The 12675-nt window shown below is 40.8% G+C and overlaps 1 protein-coding gene across 1 annotated transcript in view; it reads left to right on the top strand.

The window, feature by feature from the left end:
• cacna1ea (calcium channel, voltage-dependent, R type, alpha 1E subunit a) overlaps nucleotides 1-12675 on the top strand; it is a gene marked incomplete at both ends in the record, with an annotated part of 139103 nt that overhangs the window by 107361 nt on the left and 19067 nt on the right. The window contains 8 exons of the mRNA XM_083647225.1: nucleotides 259-1194; nucleotides 1496-1749; nucleotides 1846-1957; nucleotides 2919-3048; nucleotides 4165-4224; nucleotides 4556-4671; nucleotides 5723-5819; nucleotides 7565-7725. Coding sequence (XP_083503351.1) covers nucleotides 259-1194; nucleotides 1496-1749; nucleotides 1846-1957; nucleotides 2919-3048; nucleotides 4165-4224; nucleotides 4556-4671; nucleotides 5723-5819; nucleotides 7565-7725 — 1866 coding nt within the window. The remainder of the gene's footprint in view (nucleotides 1-258; nucleotides 1195-1495; nucleotides 1750-1845; nucleotides 1958-2918; nucleotides 3049-4164; nucleotides 4225-4555; nucleotides 4672-5722; nucleotides 5820-7564; nucleotides 7726-12675) is intronic.

Below are 12675 nucleotides of genomic sequence, written 5' to 3'. Positions count from 1 at the left end.
GTCCATCAGATTTGCGGATGTTATTATGAAAAATATTAGCCTTTAGGTGAATACCCAGAATGCAAATAAAAGTTTCTCCAGATTTAGATGAATAAATAATAATAATACAGGCTAAAAAGAAAATATCTCAAATCAAGTGCTAACAACCTTAACTAATGCTAACTTTATGGTGTACTACACTTGGCACTGCATATAATAACTAAATTGCCTCTGGCTGCTACAATACACTGACATTGTGTCTTCTCTTTCTCTCCCCAGCCGTGGCAGCCGGAGGAGGCGGCCCTACCTGTACAGGAAAAGAGCCATCCACCGCGGCCGGCCTGCCTACTCCTACTCCCTGGAGGAGGCCCAGGGCAGCATCAGGGAGAGCTTCCCACCCCCGCCTCTCAACTCCTCTAACTCTTTCATGTCCAGGAGGGAGAGGAGAAGAAGGATGACCATGTCAGTGTGGGAGCAGAGGACCAGCCAGCTGCGGAGACAGCGCCAGATGTCCAGCCGAGAGATCCTGTTCAGCACCCCCAGCGAGGAGAAGGAGGGGCCTCCTGGCTCCTCCCCCGCCCCTGCTCCGGGCCCGGCCCAGCCTGTAGAACCAAACCAGCTGTCACAGAACCGCAAGCCCACCCAGCACACTCCTTCAGGCAGCCTGAAGCACCTGGAAGACCCCCTGGCCTCCCCAGCCAAGACCCAGGCTGCAGGTCCCTCCGTCCCCTTGGATCTGGATGTCGCCCTGTCTGGTGGTGTACCTGAGCCCCCGATGGCAGTGCCCCCGATGGCAGTGCCGGAGTCCCTGGATCCCATTGACATGCCACTGCCCGACCCTCCTGAATCAGAGCCCGTCTCTGCGAGTGGAAAGCTGGCCATTCATCAGAGTCACAACTCCCTGAGTGAGCGCCGGAGCCCCAGGCTGCACGGTGAGCGGCGACACAGGGCGGTGAAGAAGTTCCGGCCGGCGGATAACGGCGACACTCTGACCCCTGAGGCAGGAGGTCACGGGCGCGTCAGGGGCAGGAGGGCACCGCCTCGCCGTGACCCTCAAACCGGGGCGAGGAGTCAGGGGTCGTCTCCGGGGGATGGAAGCCGCTCGGCTAGCCGCTCCATCAGCAGGGAGAGGAGGAGAGATCCAGGAGAAGCAGAGGATAAGGCAGGAGGAGCAGGAAAGAATGAGGGAGAGACCTGCCAACCTGAAGAGAGCAGGTGAGACAGATCTGCTCATCTATAGTAATGGACAATATTGTTAGCCAGTATTTTTTACTTACGTGTGTTAAACATCTGTTTAATAGAAAGTCTATAAGCACAAACCCGACTTGTCACCCTCTGAAGTTCCTCCCTCCCAGTAGACAGTTACCTGCTTGTGGTCATGGGCTTTCTCTTACTGTATTGTCCTCAGTTTGTTGGTTTATTACCATCAATATCAATATCAACACACAACACAGAGTATGTCACTCTCTCTTTACAGTATATCTACCTAGTCAAGTCTTTCTCTCTGAATCTACAGACAGAGTAACCAGAGCCAGGGAGGGGAAGCTGACCCACCAGACACCCAGAAGCAGGAAGAGCCTCCTCAGCAGTCAGCCCCGTGCGCTCTACAGCAGACCTCGCCCCCTGGTGGCCTAGAGTGCAATAAGGGAGATGCAGAGATGGACCATAGCACTGCATTGTGTCTGGACCAGGACAAGTCTCAGTTCAGCTCCAGTGTGATCATAGAGGTGCCCAATGTGCAGTCGTCCATGGAGCTGTCCACTATCACCGGTACAGTAGAGCCTCTTTTGCTCCATAGCAGTTTGGCACTGTTGGTATCACTAAAGGTTGAATGATCATAGATGAGTTTCTCCTGTCCTCCTTCAGTCAATAGTAAGGACCCAGAAGCCTGTAAGCCAGAGAAGGAGGAGGCAGAGGAGACCAAGTCTGTTGACACTGTGACCCCAGACAGCATGTTCATCTTCAAACCTGACAACCCGTAAGTTGCTACCAGGGCTGCAGTCAATTCTAACCGTTATCGCATCGAGTACACAGCCAGGTCGACTCGAGTTTGAGTCAAGTCCAATTCCGAAAGGGGTCGAGATTAAGTCAAGAACCAGTCCTAAACAAAACAAATAATATTCTTGTCAAAAATGGGAATAAGTAATAAAGAGTGTATATGCATTTATAAATGCAAAAATGATAATTAAGGAGTTTTGTCACTTTCTCTGGATGAACAGAGATGTAGATTTGCCTGCAAAGGAGCTCTGTATTAAACCGTTCAACATCCACTGGTGGGATGAAAAGTGCATTGCAATGCATATAGCTCATCCTCATACTCTGCCTTTTGAGCAATGGGCATCTTCAGCTGTGGACTTGGCTGTCATGGAGATGTCAGTGGCCCATATGCATGGTGCTAAAGTAGAACATATTACGGCATGGAATGTATTTATTGAAGCCATGCATGGGGACCATGAGCATGGCCATGATGTATGTGTGTGTGTGTGTGTGTGTGTGTGTGTGTGTGTGTGTGTGTGTGTGTGTGTGTGTGTGTGTGTGTGTGTGTGTGTGTGTGTGTGTGTGTGTGTGTGTGTGTGTGTGTGTGTGTGTGTGTGTGTGTGTGTGTGTGTGTGTGTGTGTGGAGAGAGGGAGATGCTGAGGGAAAAGTTAATCCAAAAGGAAAGTGTACATTTGCAAAGTGTACAGACTTTTCAGTTCAGAGTTAATTAGGATTTGCTGCACTACACACATCTTGTTATTCCCAACCTTCCCCTTATGAAACTATCCAATTTCAGCCTGTGTAAAATTACAGTCTCACACTCTTAATTATGTCCCCCTCCTCTCCTCTCCTCTCCTCTCCTCTCCTCTCCTCTCCTCTCCTCTCCTCTCCTCTCCTCTCCTCTCCTCTCCTCTCCTCTCCTCTCCTCTCCTCTCCTCTCCACTCCTCTCATCTCGCTCAGGTTGCGTCGAGCGTGTCACTACGTGGTGAACCTCAGGTACTTTGAGATGTCCATCCTGCTGGTCATAGCTGCTAGTAGCATAGCGCTGGCTGCTGAAGACCCTGTAGCCACCTCCTCTGACTGGAACAAGGTAGGTGTGTGCGTGTGTGCGTGTGTGGGTGTGTGTGTCTGCGTGCGAGAGATGGGCACTTGGACTTAAGACTTGGACTTGAGTCACACTTAAGTCACACACACAGTGACTTGAGACTTGACTTAAGACTCATCCTCAAAGATTTGAGACTTGACTTGGACTTGAGGTTTGGCACTTGTGAACAATCTTTATTTTTTATTTCCATTTGTTTGATGCATTAACATTGAGGAAATGTTTACTAATGTCATCTAATTAATGCTGATGCTGTATTCTAATAGATAAAGGAGTGAGGATAATTCTTTGAATTCCTTCATTTTAGCTATGCAGTGTTCTAAGCAGACCAGAGGGCATGCAGCAGATGATAGAAGTTGGAACGCTCATTCAAAAGAGACTTGACTTGGACTTGCCCCTCAAAGACTTGAGACTTGACTTGGACTTGAGCTCATCAAGAATTGAGACTTGGCTTGGACTTGCAAAAAATGACTTGTGAGCATCTCTGCTGTGTGCGTATGTGTGCATTCGTGTGTGTGTGTGTGTGTGTGTGTGTGTGTGTGTGTGTGTGTGCGTGCGTGCGTGTGTGCGCACATGTACAGTATACATCATAGCGTTAATCTGTCAGTGTCAGAGGCCCAGCTGTAACATTGATGAGTTAATAGCATCCAGAATATCCCTGCTGTTTTAATGATTTAATTATCTCCTGTGTCAATCTGTTAAGTCCCGAGATCAGATTTCAATCACTATGTATTTGTGCCTTGGGTCTTGTAGTTCTCTGCGGCTACACTAAGCAAGAAGAAGAAAAAAACATTTCCCTAATACAAAAAGACTCCTGCTGTGAGTTGATGGGAGGGGGAATTAAATTGGTTGGTAATTGTGGCAAATGTGGTCTTAGAAGCAATGATGTTGCTTATTGGTGAAATGAGGCTAATCGTACTGTGTTGTATTACCCTTAGCTGAGGGGATTCTGTCATACTAACCCACCCGCTGAGACACAAAACCCTTCAGGTCATGAAACCGATGCAACTAGTAAAAAAAGGAGGACCTCTTTGGTGAAGAAGGCATCTCCATTATCTGTGTTATCTCACCTTCGCTCTGTCTCACACTCCCTGATTTTTTCAGGTTCTGCGGTATTTCGATTACGTGTTCACTGGAGTCTTCACCTTTGAAATGATTATCAAGGTGAGTTACTGTGTGAGAATGGAGCAGTGATGAAGATGAGATGAGTTACTACCCAGATGATTGATGGCATGTAAAGATGTAATGGTGCGTCTCCCCCCCCACCCCCACTCCGATATGTGAAGCGCTTTGGGTGCCTTGAAAAGCGCTATATAAATGCAATCAATTATTATTAGTGTAATTAATGGTGCAGCTGTACTGGTTTCTTCCAAAGCTTCACCTATCCTAATATGAATGAAATCTCTGGCAATAAATAGTCAAGCATTAAACATTATGTAGCCGTTTCCATTCCAAGTTGAGCAAATTGAAAGCAAATTGAGTGTGTCGTCCTCAGATGATCAACCAGGGCCTGATCCTCCATGACGGCTCCTACTTCCGAGACCTGTGGAACATCCTGGACTTCATCGTCGTGATCGGGGCCTTGATGGCCTTCGCCCTCACGTCAGTCACGTGACACATTTCAAATAATGAACCAATCATATGTGTAAAAACATTTAAAAAAAATGTCTGGATATCAATTGTACTGTACTGTAAGTCAAATTGTGGTTAACTTTCACGTTGTAAATAGGTCTCTCACACCTTTTTCAGTCACCCGACACCCCGACTTTGGCTTCATGTTTGATTGTACACTTACTGAGTTTTTCTATTCATGCTCGTGGCAACAGTCTCTTCCATTTTGTTTCTGCCATTATAGCTGTTGACATGCATGTCCCTCTCTCTCCTGTTTCTCTTCTTCTGTGGATGATGCCGCTGTGGGAATGACCGACAGCAATGTGATGGGGTAAAAGTTAAACAAGTCTACCTCTCTTCTTAGTAATTCCATCATTAAACATAATACTACAGTACATTCAGAATGGAACATCCAAAGTTACTAATTCCATTAACTGACATCACTATAATTGAGTAACTTGTTGTGTGTCCTTAAAACTACTGTAAAATCAGTTGGCCTAATTCTAGTTTTACTGAAGTACGTTTTTACTGAAATCACAGTCATTACAGAGTACAGATTAAGCAACACAACTGTCATAAATTGACAAATTGTGGAGCAATTCACAGTGAACAGTCAGTCAGTAAAGTAAGTAAAATCATTTGGATTTATTTTTGCACTTTATTTTGTCATTTCAAAAAATTTCCAATTAAAATAATCTAGTTTGAACTCTGTTACGCCTGTCCTTTTAGAATTGCGTGATAAAGATAACATGTAACAACATTCTCTGTTATCAAACCTAACTCGGTAAGTTTTACTCTACTAGACTCGTAGATTTTTAAGCAGTAGGCTACATTTACTTCTACGTCAGTAAAATATCAGCAAAGTAACTAAACTTCTACTTGAGTAGGACATTCTAGTACTTTTTCCAACACTGGTGACATCAGTATAACATGTCAGATGAAACATAGCAATAAAAGAATAAGGTGGGCCAAGGTGTCACAAAATACAATATATTGTAAGCATTGTGCATTGTGTGTGTATGAGGCTCACACTGTCTCTCTTCCTGTACAGAAACAACAAAGGACGAGACATTAAAACCATCAAATCTCTCAGAGTGTTGCGAGTCCTCAGACCGCTCAAGACCATCAAGAGACTTCCCAAACTCAAGGTCAGAGATGCTCTGTCTTTGTCTCAAAACTATCCTGCTCGTGTTTTCCCCGTGTGCTAATGATGTTTTTTTCTGTTAACATTATGGCGAATAAATAAAGAGATATAGTAGATTTCAAGCCTTGATCTGTGTATTTGGCATTTAACTATTTAACGACAGTATAGAGTGCAAGTCACTCTTTTCATGACCCCCCCTTATCATTCACACGTTTGACCATTGCAGTCCACGGTTCATTTGTATTAATTGCCTAAAATCACATTAGAGGTGTGTGTGTGTGTGCGTATTGTGTGTATATGTGCCTGCAGACATATATTTATGTTGTTTTTGTGTGATAAGGCTTGGACACGCACAGAGAGAGAGAGACGTCCCACCTTTCATTCCACAGGAGAGGAGAGAAAAGACGTGATTTGACTCGAGTAAACCAGAGCGCACCTGCTAAAATATTCATACATGTGCTGCTCACATCTGGATACCACGTGAAAATATTTGAGAGAATGCAGAGAAAACAACACATACAGTAATGGAGACTATGGAGAGGAGAGGTAGAATCAGGAGAAGAGGAGAGGAAGTGAAGGCAGGAAATGAGAAAGGAGGGGGAGGGGGGAGGAGGGAGTGTGATAACAGGTGGTCATCATTGGAGAGTGACTGATAGCGTACAGTCAGAGCTGGACGTGACGGAGCGCACGACACATCGCTCTCCGTTCACCGGGATTGGAAATTAAGATTTATATGAAGTTGATTGAATAGCAGACATTTCACAGCCGCTGAACGTGAACATCACTTAATGAATAACTATCAGGAAGAATCCTTTTTTCCCCCCTGCACACATGCATTTCATTTTTACAGATAGTGTGCTGCACACAGGGAATATAATGCGTTTGAATGTTTTGTCTTTTCCCATGATAATTGTGACTGGATTGCAGAGCATGTCCTTAATGAGCATGTCCCAAGTCAGTCTCAAGTCTGCAAGTTAAGTCCATCTCATTATTGTGAAGTGTCAGTGCTAAATGTAGAACGCCAAGTCAAGTCAGAACAAATCAAGAGTCCATGGTGTGTGTGTGTGTGTGTGTGTGTGTGTGTGTGTGTGTGTGTGTGTGTGTGTGTGTGTGTGTGTGTGTGTGGAGAGAGGGAGATGCTGAGGGAAAAGTTAATCCAAAAGGAAAGTGTACATTTGCAAAGTGTACAGACTTTTCAGTTCAGAGTTAATTAGGATTTGCTGCACTACACACATCTTGTTATTCCCAATCTTCCCCTTATGAAACTATCCAATTTCAGCCTGTGTAAAATTACAGTCTCACACTCTTAATTATGTGTGTGTGTGTGTATTTTCAACTCAATATGGTTTTAACAGGAGAAAACCTTGGTAAGAGCATCATGAGTTAGATTTCTATCATGAGTTTGAACTTCGATCAATTCAAACATTCCATACAAGGGTTAGAAAGCAGAATTTAAATTTAAGTTTTCTGCTGGAGCAAATTTAATTCTTTCAGTCCAAGTCTTTAGACAAACACTTAGATCGTATCAAGGCTTAAGAGACCTTTTCAAGTTGTCAAAGTACAAGTCAAAGTCAAGCAATTAAAATTCTAATTGGAGTCCAAGTCATGTGACCCGAGTCCCCCAGGTGTCCCTTGGTCAGTTGTCCCTAAAGTGTCTGAACCTCTGATCTTATCCCATTAGTTTTTATGTTGTCTGTCCCTCTCCTTCCTCTCTCCTCCCCTCCTCTCTTCTCCTCTCCTCTCCCGCAGGCGGTGTTTGACTGTGTGGTGACTTCTTTGAAAAACGTCTTCAACATCCTGATAGTCTATAAGCTCTTCATGTTCATATTCGCCGTCATTGCCGTGCAGCTGTTCAAGGGGAAGTTCTTCTACTGCACCGACGGGTCCAAGGATACAGAGAAGGACTGCCAGTGAGTGTTCAGTCGCTCGTCTGCCTCTCTTATCAGTTTATCCATTTGATTGGTCATTGATTCATTGATTCATTGGTTCATTGGCTGGCTGGATAGTTGGTGAGTGGTTCTCCTTCCTTGATTCTTTCCTTCCTTCCCTGTTGATTGGTTGATTCAATGGTTGGATGGTTGGTCTAAAATGAAGGAGCCTATGAAGTTTATTCTGCCTTTCTTTTTTTCTTCCTTCTTACTTAATGATTTACTTCTTTCTGTTCCTTTGTTACGCCCCAAGTCTAGGGGTTTGGGAAGCAACATAAAACCAGACGGAAGTCTGTTCAAAATACAAAAATGTAGATTTTATTTTAAAATTAAAATAAAGAAGTAGGAAGGTAAATAGGTGACCGAGAACACTCTATCTAAACAAACAGGAACCTGGCCCAGCAGGCCCGCCGCCCCAGTTAGCTGTTACCTTAAGTTACCTTGCGGCGAGTACTGCTGTTCCCTACACAGCGAGTGGCGTCTCGATCATCTGATTGTACATTCGTCATTTTGACGGTAATGAAGATGGCGGCGCCGTGAGGACCGCTGTCATTACAAACCGAAAACAAGGCTAAAACAACAGAATCAAACGAAAGAAGAAGGATCTAAAGATGCCAGCAAAAAAGAATCTCACTGCCGAGGAGGGTGAGGAAATTAAGAGGGCACTTGACTTCTTAACGACCGAGGTTTCTGCTATTAGAGAACAGCAGAAATCCATCCTGGACCTTGTGCTGGAGGTTAAGCAGCTAAAGATACAGAATGCGGAGAAGGACAAGCGAATTGTTTACCTGGAGGATAGAGTTTCAGACTTGGAACAATATACCCGCATGAATGACGTTATTGTTACCGGGATCCAAATCAAACCTAGATCGTATGCCAAGGCGGTGGCGGGGACCAACAATGGAGAAGGGCCGAGCGAGTTGGATGCTATCACTGTGGAGCAACAGGTAGCCACATTCCTTCGAACAAAGGGAATCGAGTTGGATTGCAACGACATTGAGGCCTGCCACACTCTGCCGCGGAGAAATGATAAGGACAAATCAACTGCCGTCATCATGAGATTCGTAAATCGAAAACGTAAAACCGCACTGTTGAAACAGGGAAGAAAACTGAAGGGTTCAAACGTCTACCTCAATGAGCATCTCACCAAACGCAACGCTGACATCGCCAGGAAAGCACGCTTCATGAGGAAAGAGAAGAAAATCCAATCTACATGGACCACAAACTGCAAAGTATTTATCAAACTAAACGGAGCACCGGAGGAGGCCAGAGTATTGTACATACGAAGCATCGAGGAGTTGGACAAACATCAGTGAGAGCAATGGTCGGGACTGTAAGGTAATCCACATCGATGTGACTTAACAAACATTTAATCATGACACACACTCATTCATCTACTTCAGGAGAAAATACAAAGCTAAAGCAATTGATTATGGATTGTGACAATCTGGAATTGAAATCATGTGAATACACGGATCATAAATCACTGGACATTGAAAATGATATAGACCCGGACAATCATTTCTTTTCCAATATCAATGATAATTGCTACTATTACACGGATGAACAGTACAACCAGACCATCAAGGCTGATGGAAAATTATCAATAATCCACTTCAATAGCAGAAGCATGTATGCCAACTTTAAAAACATCAAGGAATACTTACGTCGGTTTACGCATCCATTCAACATTATTGTCATATCTGAGACCTGGATCAATGATGTCAATGGAGTGGATTTTGAGTTGGCTGGCTATGAATTTAACTATATAAACCGAAATAATAAGGGTGGGGGTGGAGTAGCGGTGTATGTGGATAGTAATTTGAATTATAAGGTGTTAGAAAATATGACAACTGTTATTGATAACTTAGTAGAATGCTTAACAATTGAAATCTGTATGGAAAATAGTAAAAATGTGTTAATTAGTTGTATATATAGAGCACCAGATACTAGTATAGAGGTTTTTAATGACTGGATACAAGAAATGTTTACATTAAATAATCAAAAAGTACTTTTTATTTGTGGCGATACTAATATTGATCTTCTGAAATTTAACAATCACAGAATGACTGAGGAATTTATTAACACCATGTATAGCATGAGTCTACATCCAAACATCACCAGACCCAGCAGAATTACAACCCATAGTGCTACATTAATTGACAATATATTTACTAATGATGTAGATAATAAAACAATGAGCGGATTATTGATTAAGGAAATCAGTGATCATCTACCTGTTTTTACTGTTTATGACTGTAATTGCAAGAGAAATCGGACAGACTCCAAATTCCAATACAGAAGAGTAAGGACAGAGGAAGCCATAAATGCACTAAATTATGATTTATTAACCCAAGACTGGGAGTCTTTATATATAGAAAATGATATTGATGGTGCATATGATAAATTCTTGGGGATATTCAAATTTTTATATGATAAGAATTGTCCACTAAAACAATATAATAGAAAACATAAAGATACGGACCAACCATGGATCACTAAGGGACTGCAAAATGCATGTAAAAAGAAAAATACCTTGTACAGAGAATTTATTAAACAAAGAACGAATGAAGCAGAAAATAAATATAAAAAATATAAAAATAAACTAACAAATATAATGAGGAGATGTAGGAAGGATTATTATAGTAAATTATTAGATAACAGTAAAAATAATATTAAAGGAATATGGAATATATTAAATGGTATTATTAGAAATGATTCAGGAAATACAAATTATCCTCAATATTTTATTGATAAGGATATTAATAATTATAATATGGAGGATGTTGTTAATAGTTTTAATGATTTCTTTGTAAATGTGGGGCCAAACTTGGCTAAAAATATTTCCGATCCTGTGACATCTAAGGAATGCAACCAGAACATCATTGGAATGAATTCATGTTCAATGTTTCTTACAGCAGTGGAGGAGAGGGAAATTATAGAAATTGTTGATAAATGTAATAATAAAACGTCCACTGACTGTAATGATATTGACATGAAATTAGTCAAAAGGGTAATTGGAGGGATTTCTAAACCACTTACATACATCTGTAACTTATCATTCCAAACTGGTAAATTTCCGAGCAATATGAAAATAGCCAAAGTCATACCATTGTTTAAATCTGGGGACAAACACAACTTCACAAATTATAGACCTGTTTCTTTACTTCCACAATTCTCCAAAATTTTAGAAAAACTATTCAATAGTAGATTAGACAAATTTATTGAAAAGCACAGTCTACTCAATGATAGCCAATATGGATTTAGAGCAAATAGATCAACAGTGATGGCATTAATGGAATCAGTTGAGGGAATCACAAATTCTATAGATGAACACAAGTATGTAGCTGGAATATTTATAGATCTTAGGAAAGCGTTTGATACTATTAATCATGACATATTAATTAATAAAATGGAGAGATATGGGATTAGGGGAATAGTATTACAATGGGTGAGAAGTTATTTGAGTAGCAGGAAACAATTTGTGAAGTTGGGGGAGTCTGTATCATCATGCTTGAACATTGCTTGTGGAGTCCCCCAGGGGTCAGTATTGGGTCCTAAACTGTTCATTTTGTATATAAATGATATGTGTGAGGTATCTAAAATATTGAAAATGGTGGTATTTGCAGATGATACAAATATTTTTTGTTCTGGAGCAAATTTACAGGAGCTATTGGACCAGGTCACTTGTGAATTGTATAAATTAAAAAGGTGGTTTGATATAAATAAATTGTCATTAAATTTAGCTAAGACCAAATTTATGATATTTAGTAATTATAAAATAGATAATCAAGTAAATATACAGATAGATGGTGTTGATATTGAAAGAGTGTTTGAAAACAAATTTCTTGGGGTGATAATAGATGATAAAATTAACTGGAAATCACATATTAAATATATACATAGTAAACTATCTAGAAGTATTTCAGTTTTGAGCAAAGCAAAGCAGGTTTTAGACATGAAATCACTCCGCATGCTCTACTGTTCCCTGGTCTTACCATACTTAAATTATTGCTCAGAGATTTGGGGAAATACCTATAAAACTTCACTTCATGCAATAACCATCCTTCAAAAAAGAGCTATAAGGATAATAAACTATGCTGGATATCGTGATCATACTAACATACTTTTTCTAGATTCAAATCTTTTAAAATTAATGGAAATTATAGAATATAAAACTGCGATTATAATGTATAAAGCCAGGAATAATCAACTTCCTGGAAATATCCAGGCGATGTTCTCTGATAGAGAGGGGGGTTATTGCCTCAGGAGGGAGTTAAATTTAAAAACCCAAAGAGCTCGGACGACATTAAAATCATACTGTATCTCAGTATGTGGAGTAAAGCTATGGAACGGTATGGATGTGGAGCTACAGCAATGTTCAAGTGTGATCCAGTTCAAAAAGAAATATAAAAAATGCATTATTATGAGGTATAGGGAGGAAGAGTTATAGTAACAATATTGAGTTATATATAATCTGTGTATGGTGTATATTAATTTCTGGACGGTTGTATATTGTATATATTGTATTGTATTGTATATTGTAATGAAATATAATTATGAAAGTGATTATTGTGGTTATAATAATGATTATAATGATAATAATTATTAAGATATCCTATGTATATATATGTATATATATATATGTGTACCGGTATATGTGCATATTCGGGTAATGCAATGTATATGCAGTGTAATTGTCAATTGTGTAATTATTTGAATTTGAGAATTATTGTCTCTGTTTTTGTTTATAATTGATTATTCGTTAATCATTTTTCTGTTGTATAGCTTGTTTAAGTAAGAAGGGTAGGCGCTATAAGCTATAGCTTCAGCCTACACCTTTTCGGTCTATCAGCCTTGTGCTGCTTGTTTGTACTTTTTCGTTTTATTTTATGAAATGTTTTAATTTCCCATGACCGAAATAAATAAATA

This window comes from Poromitra crassiceps (genome assembly GCF_964638095.1).
Source record: "Poromitra crassiceps genome assembly, chromosome: 12".
Taxonomy (NCBI): Eukaryota; Metazoa; Chordata; class Actinopteri; order Beryciformes; family Melamphaidae; genus Poromitra; species Poromitra crassiceps.
This window is presented reverse-complemented; position numbering and strand designations above follow the sequence as displayed.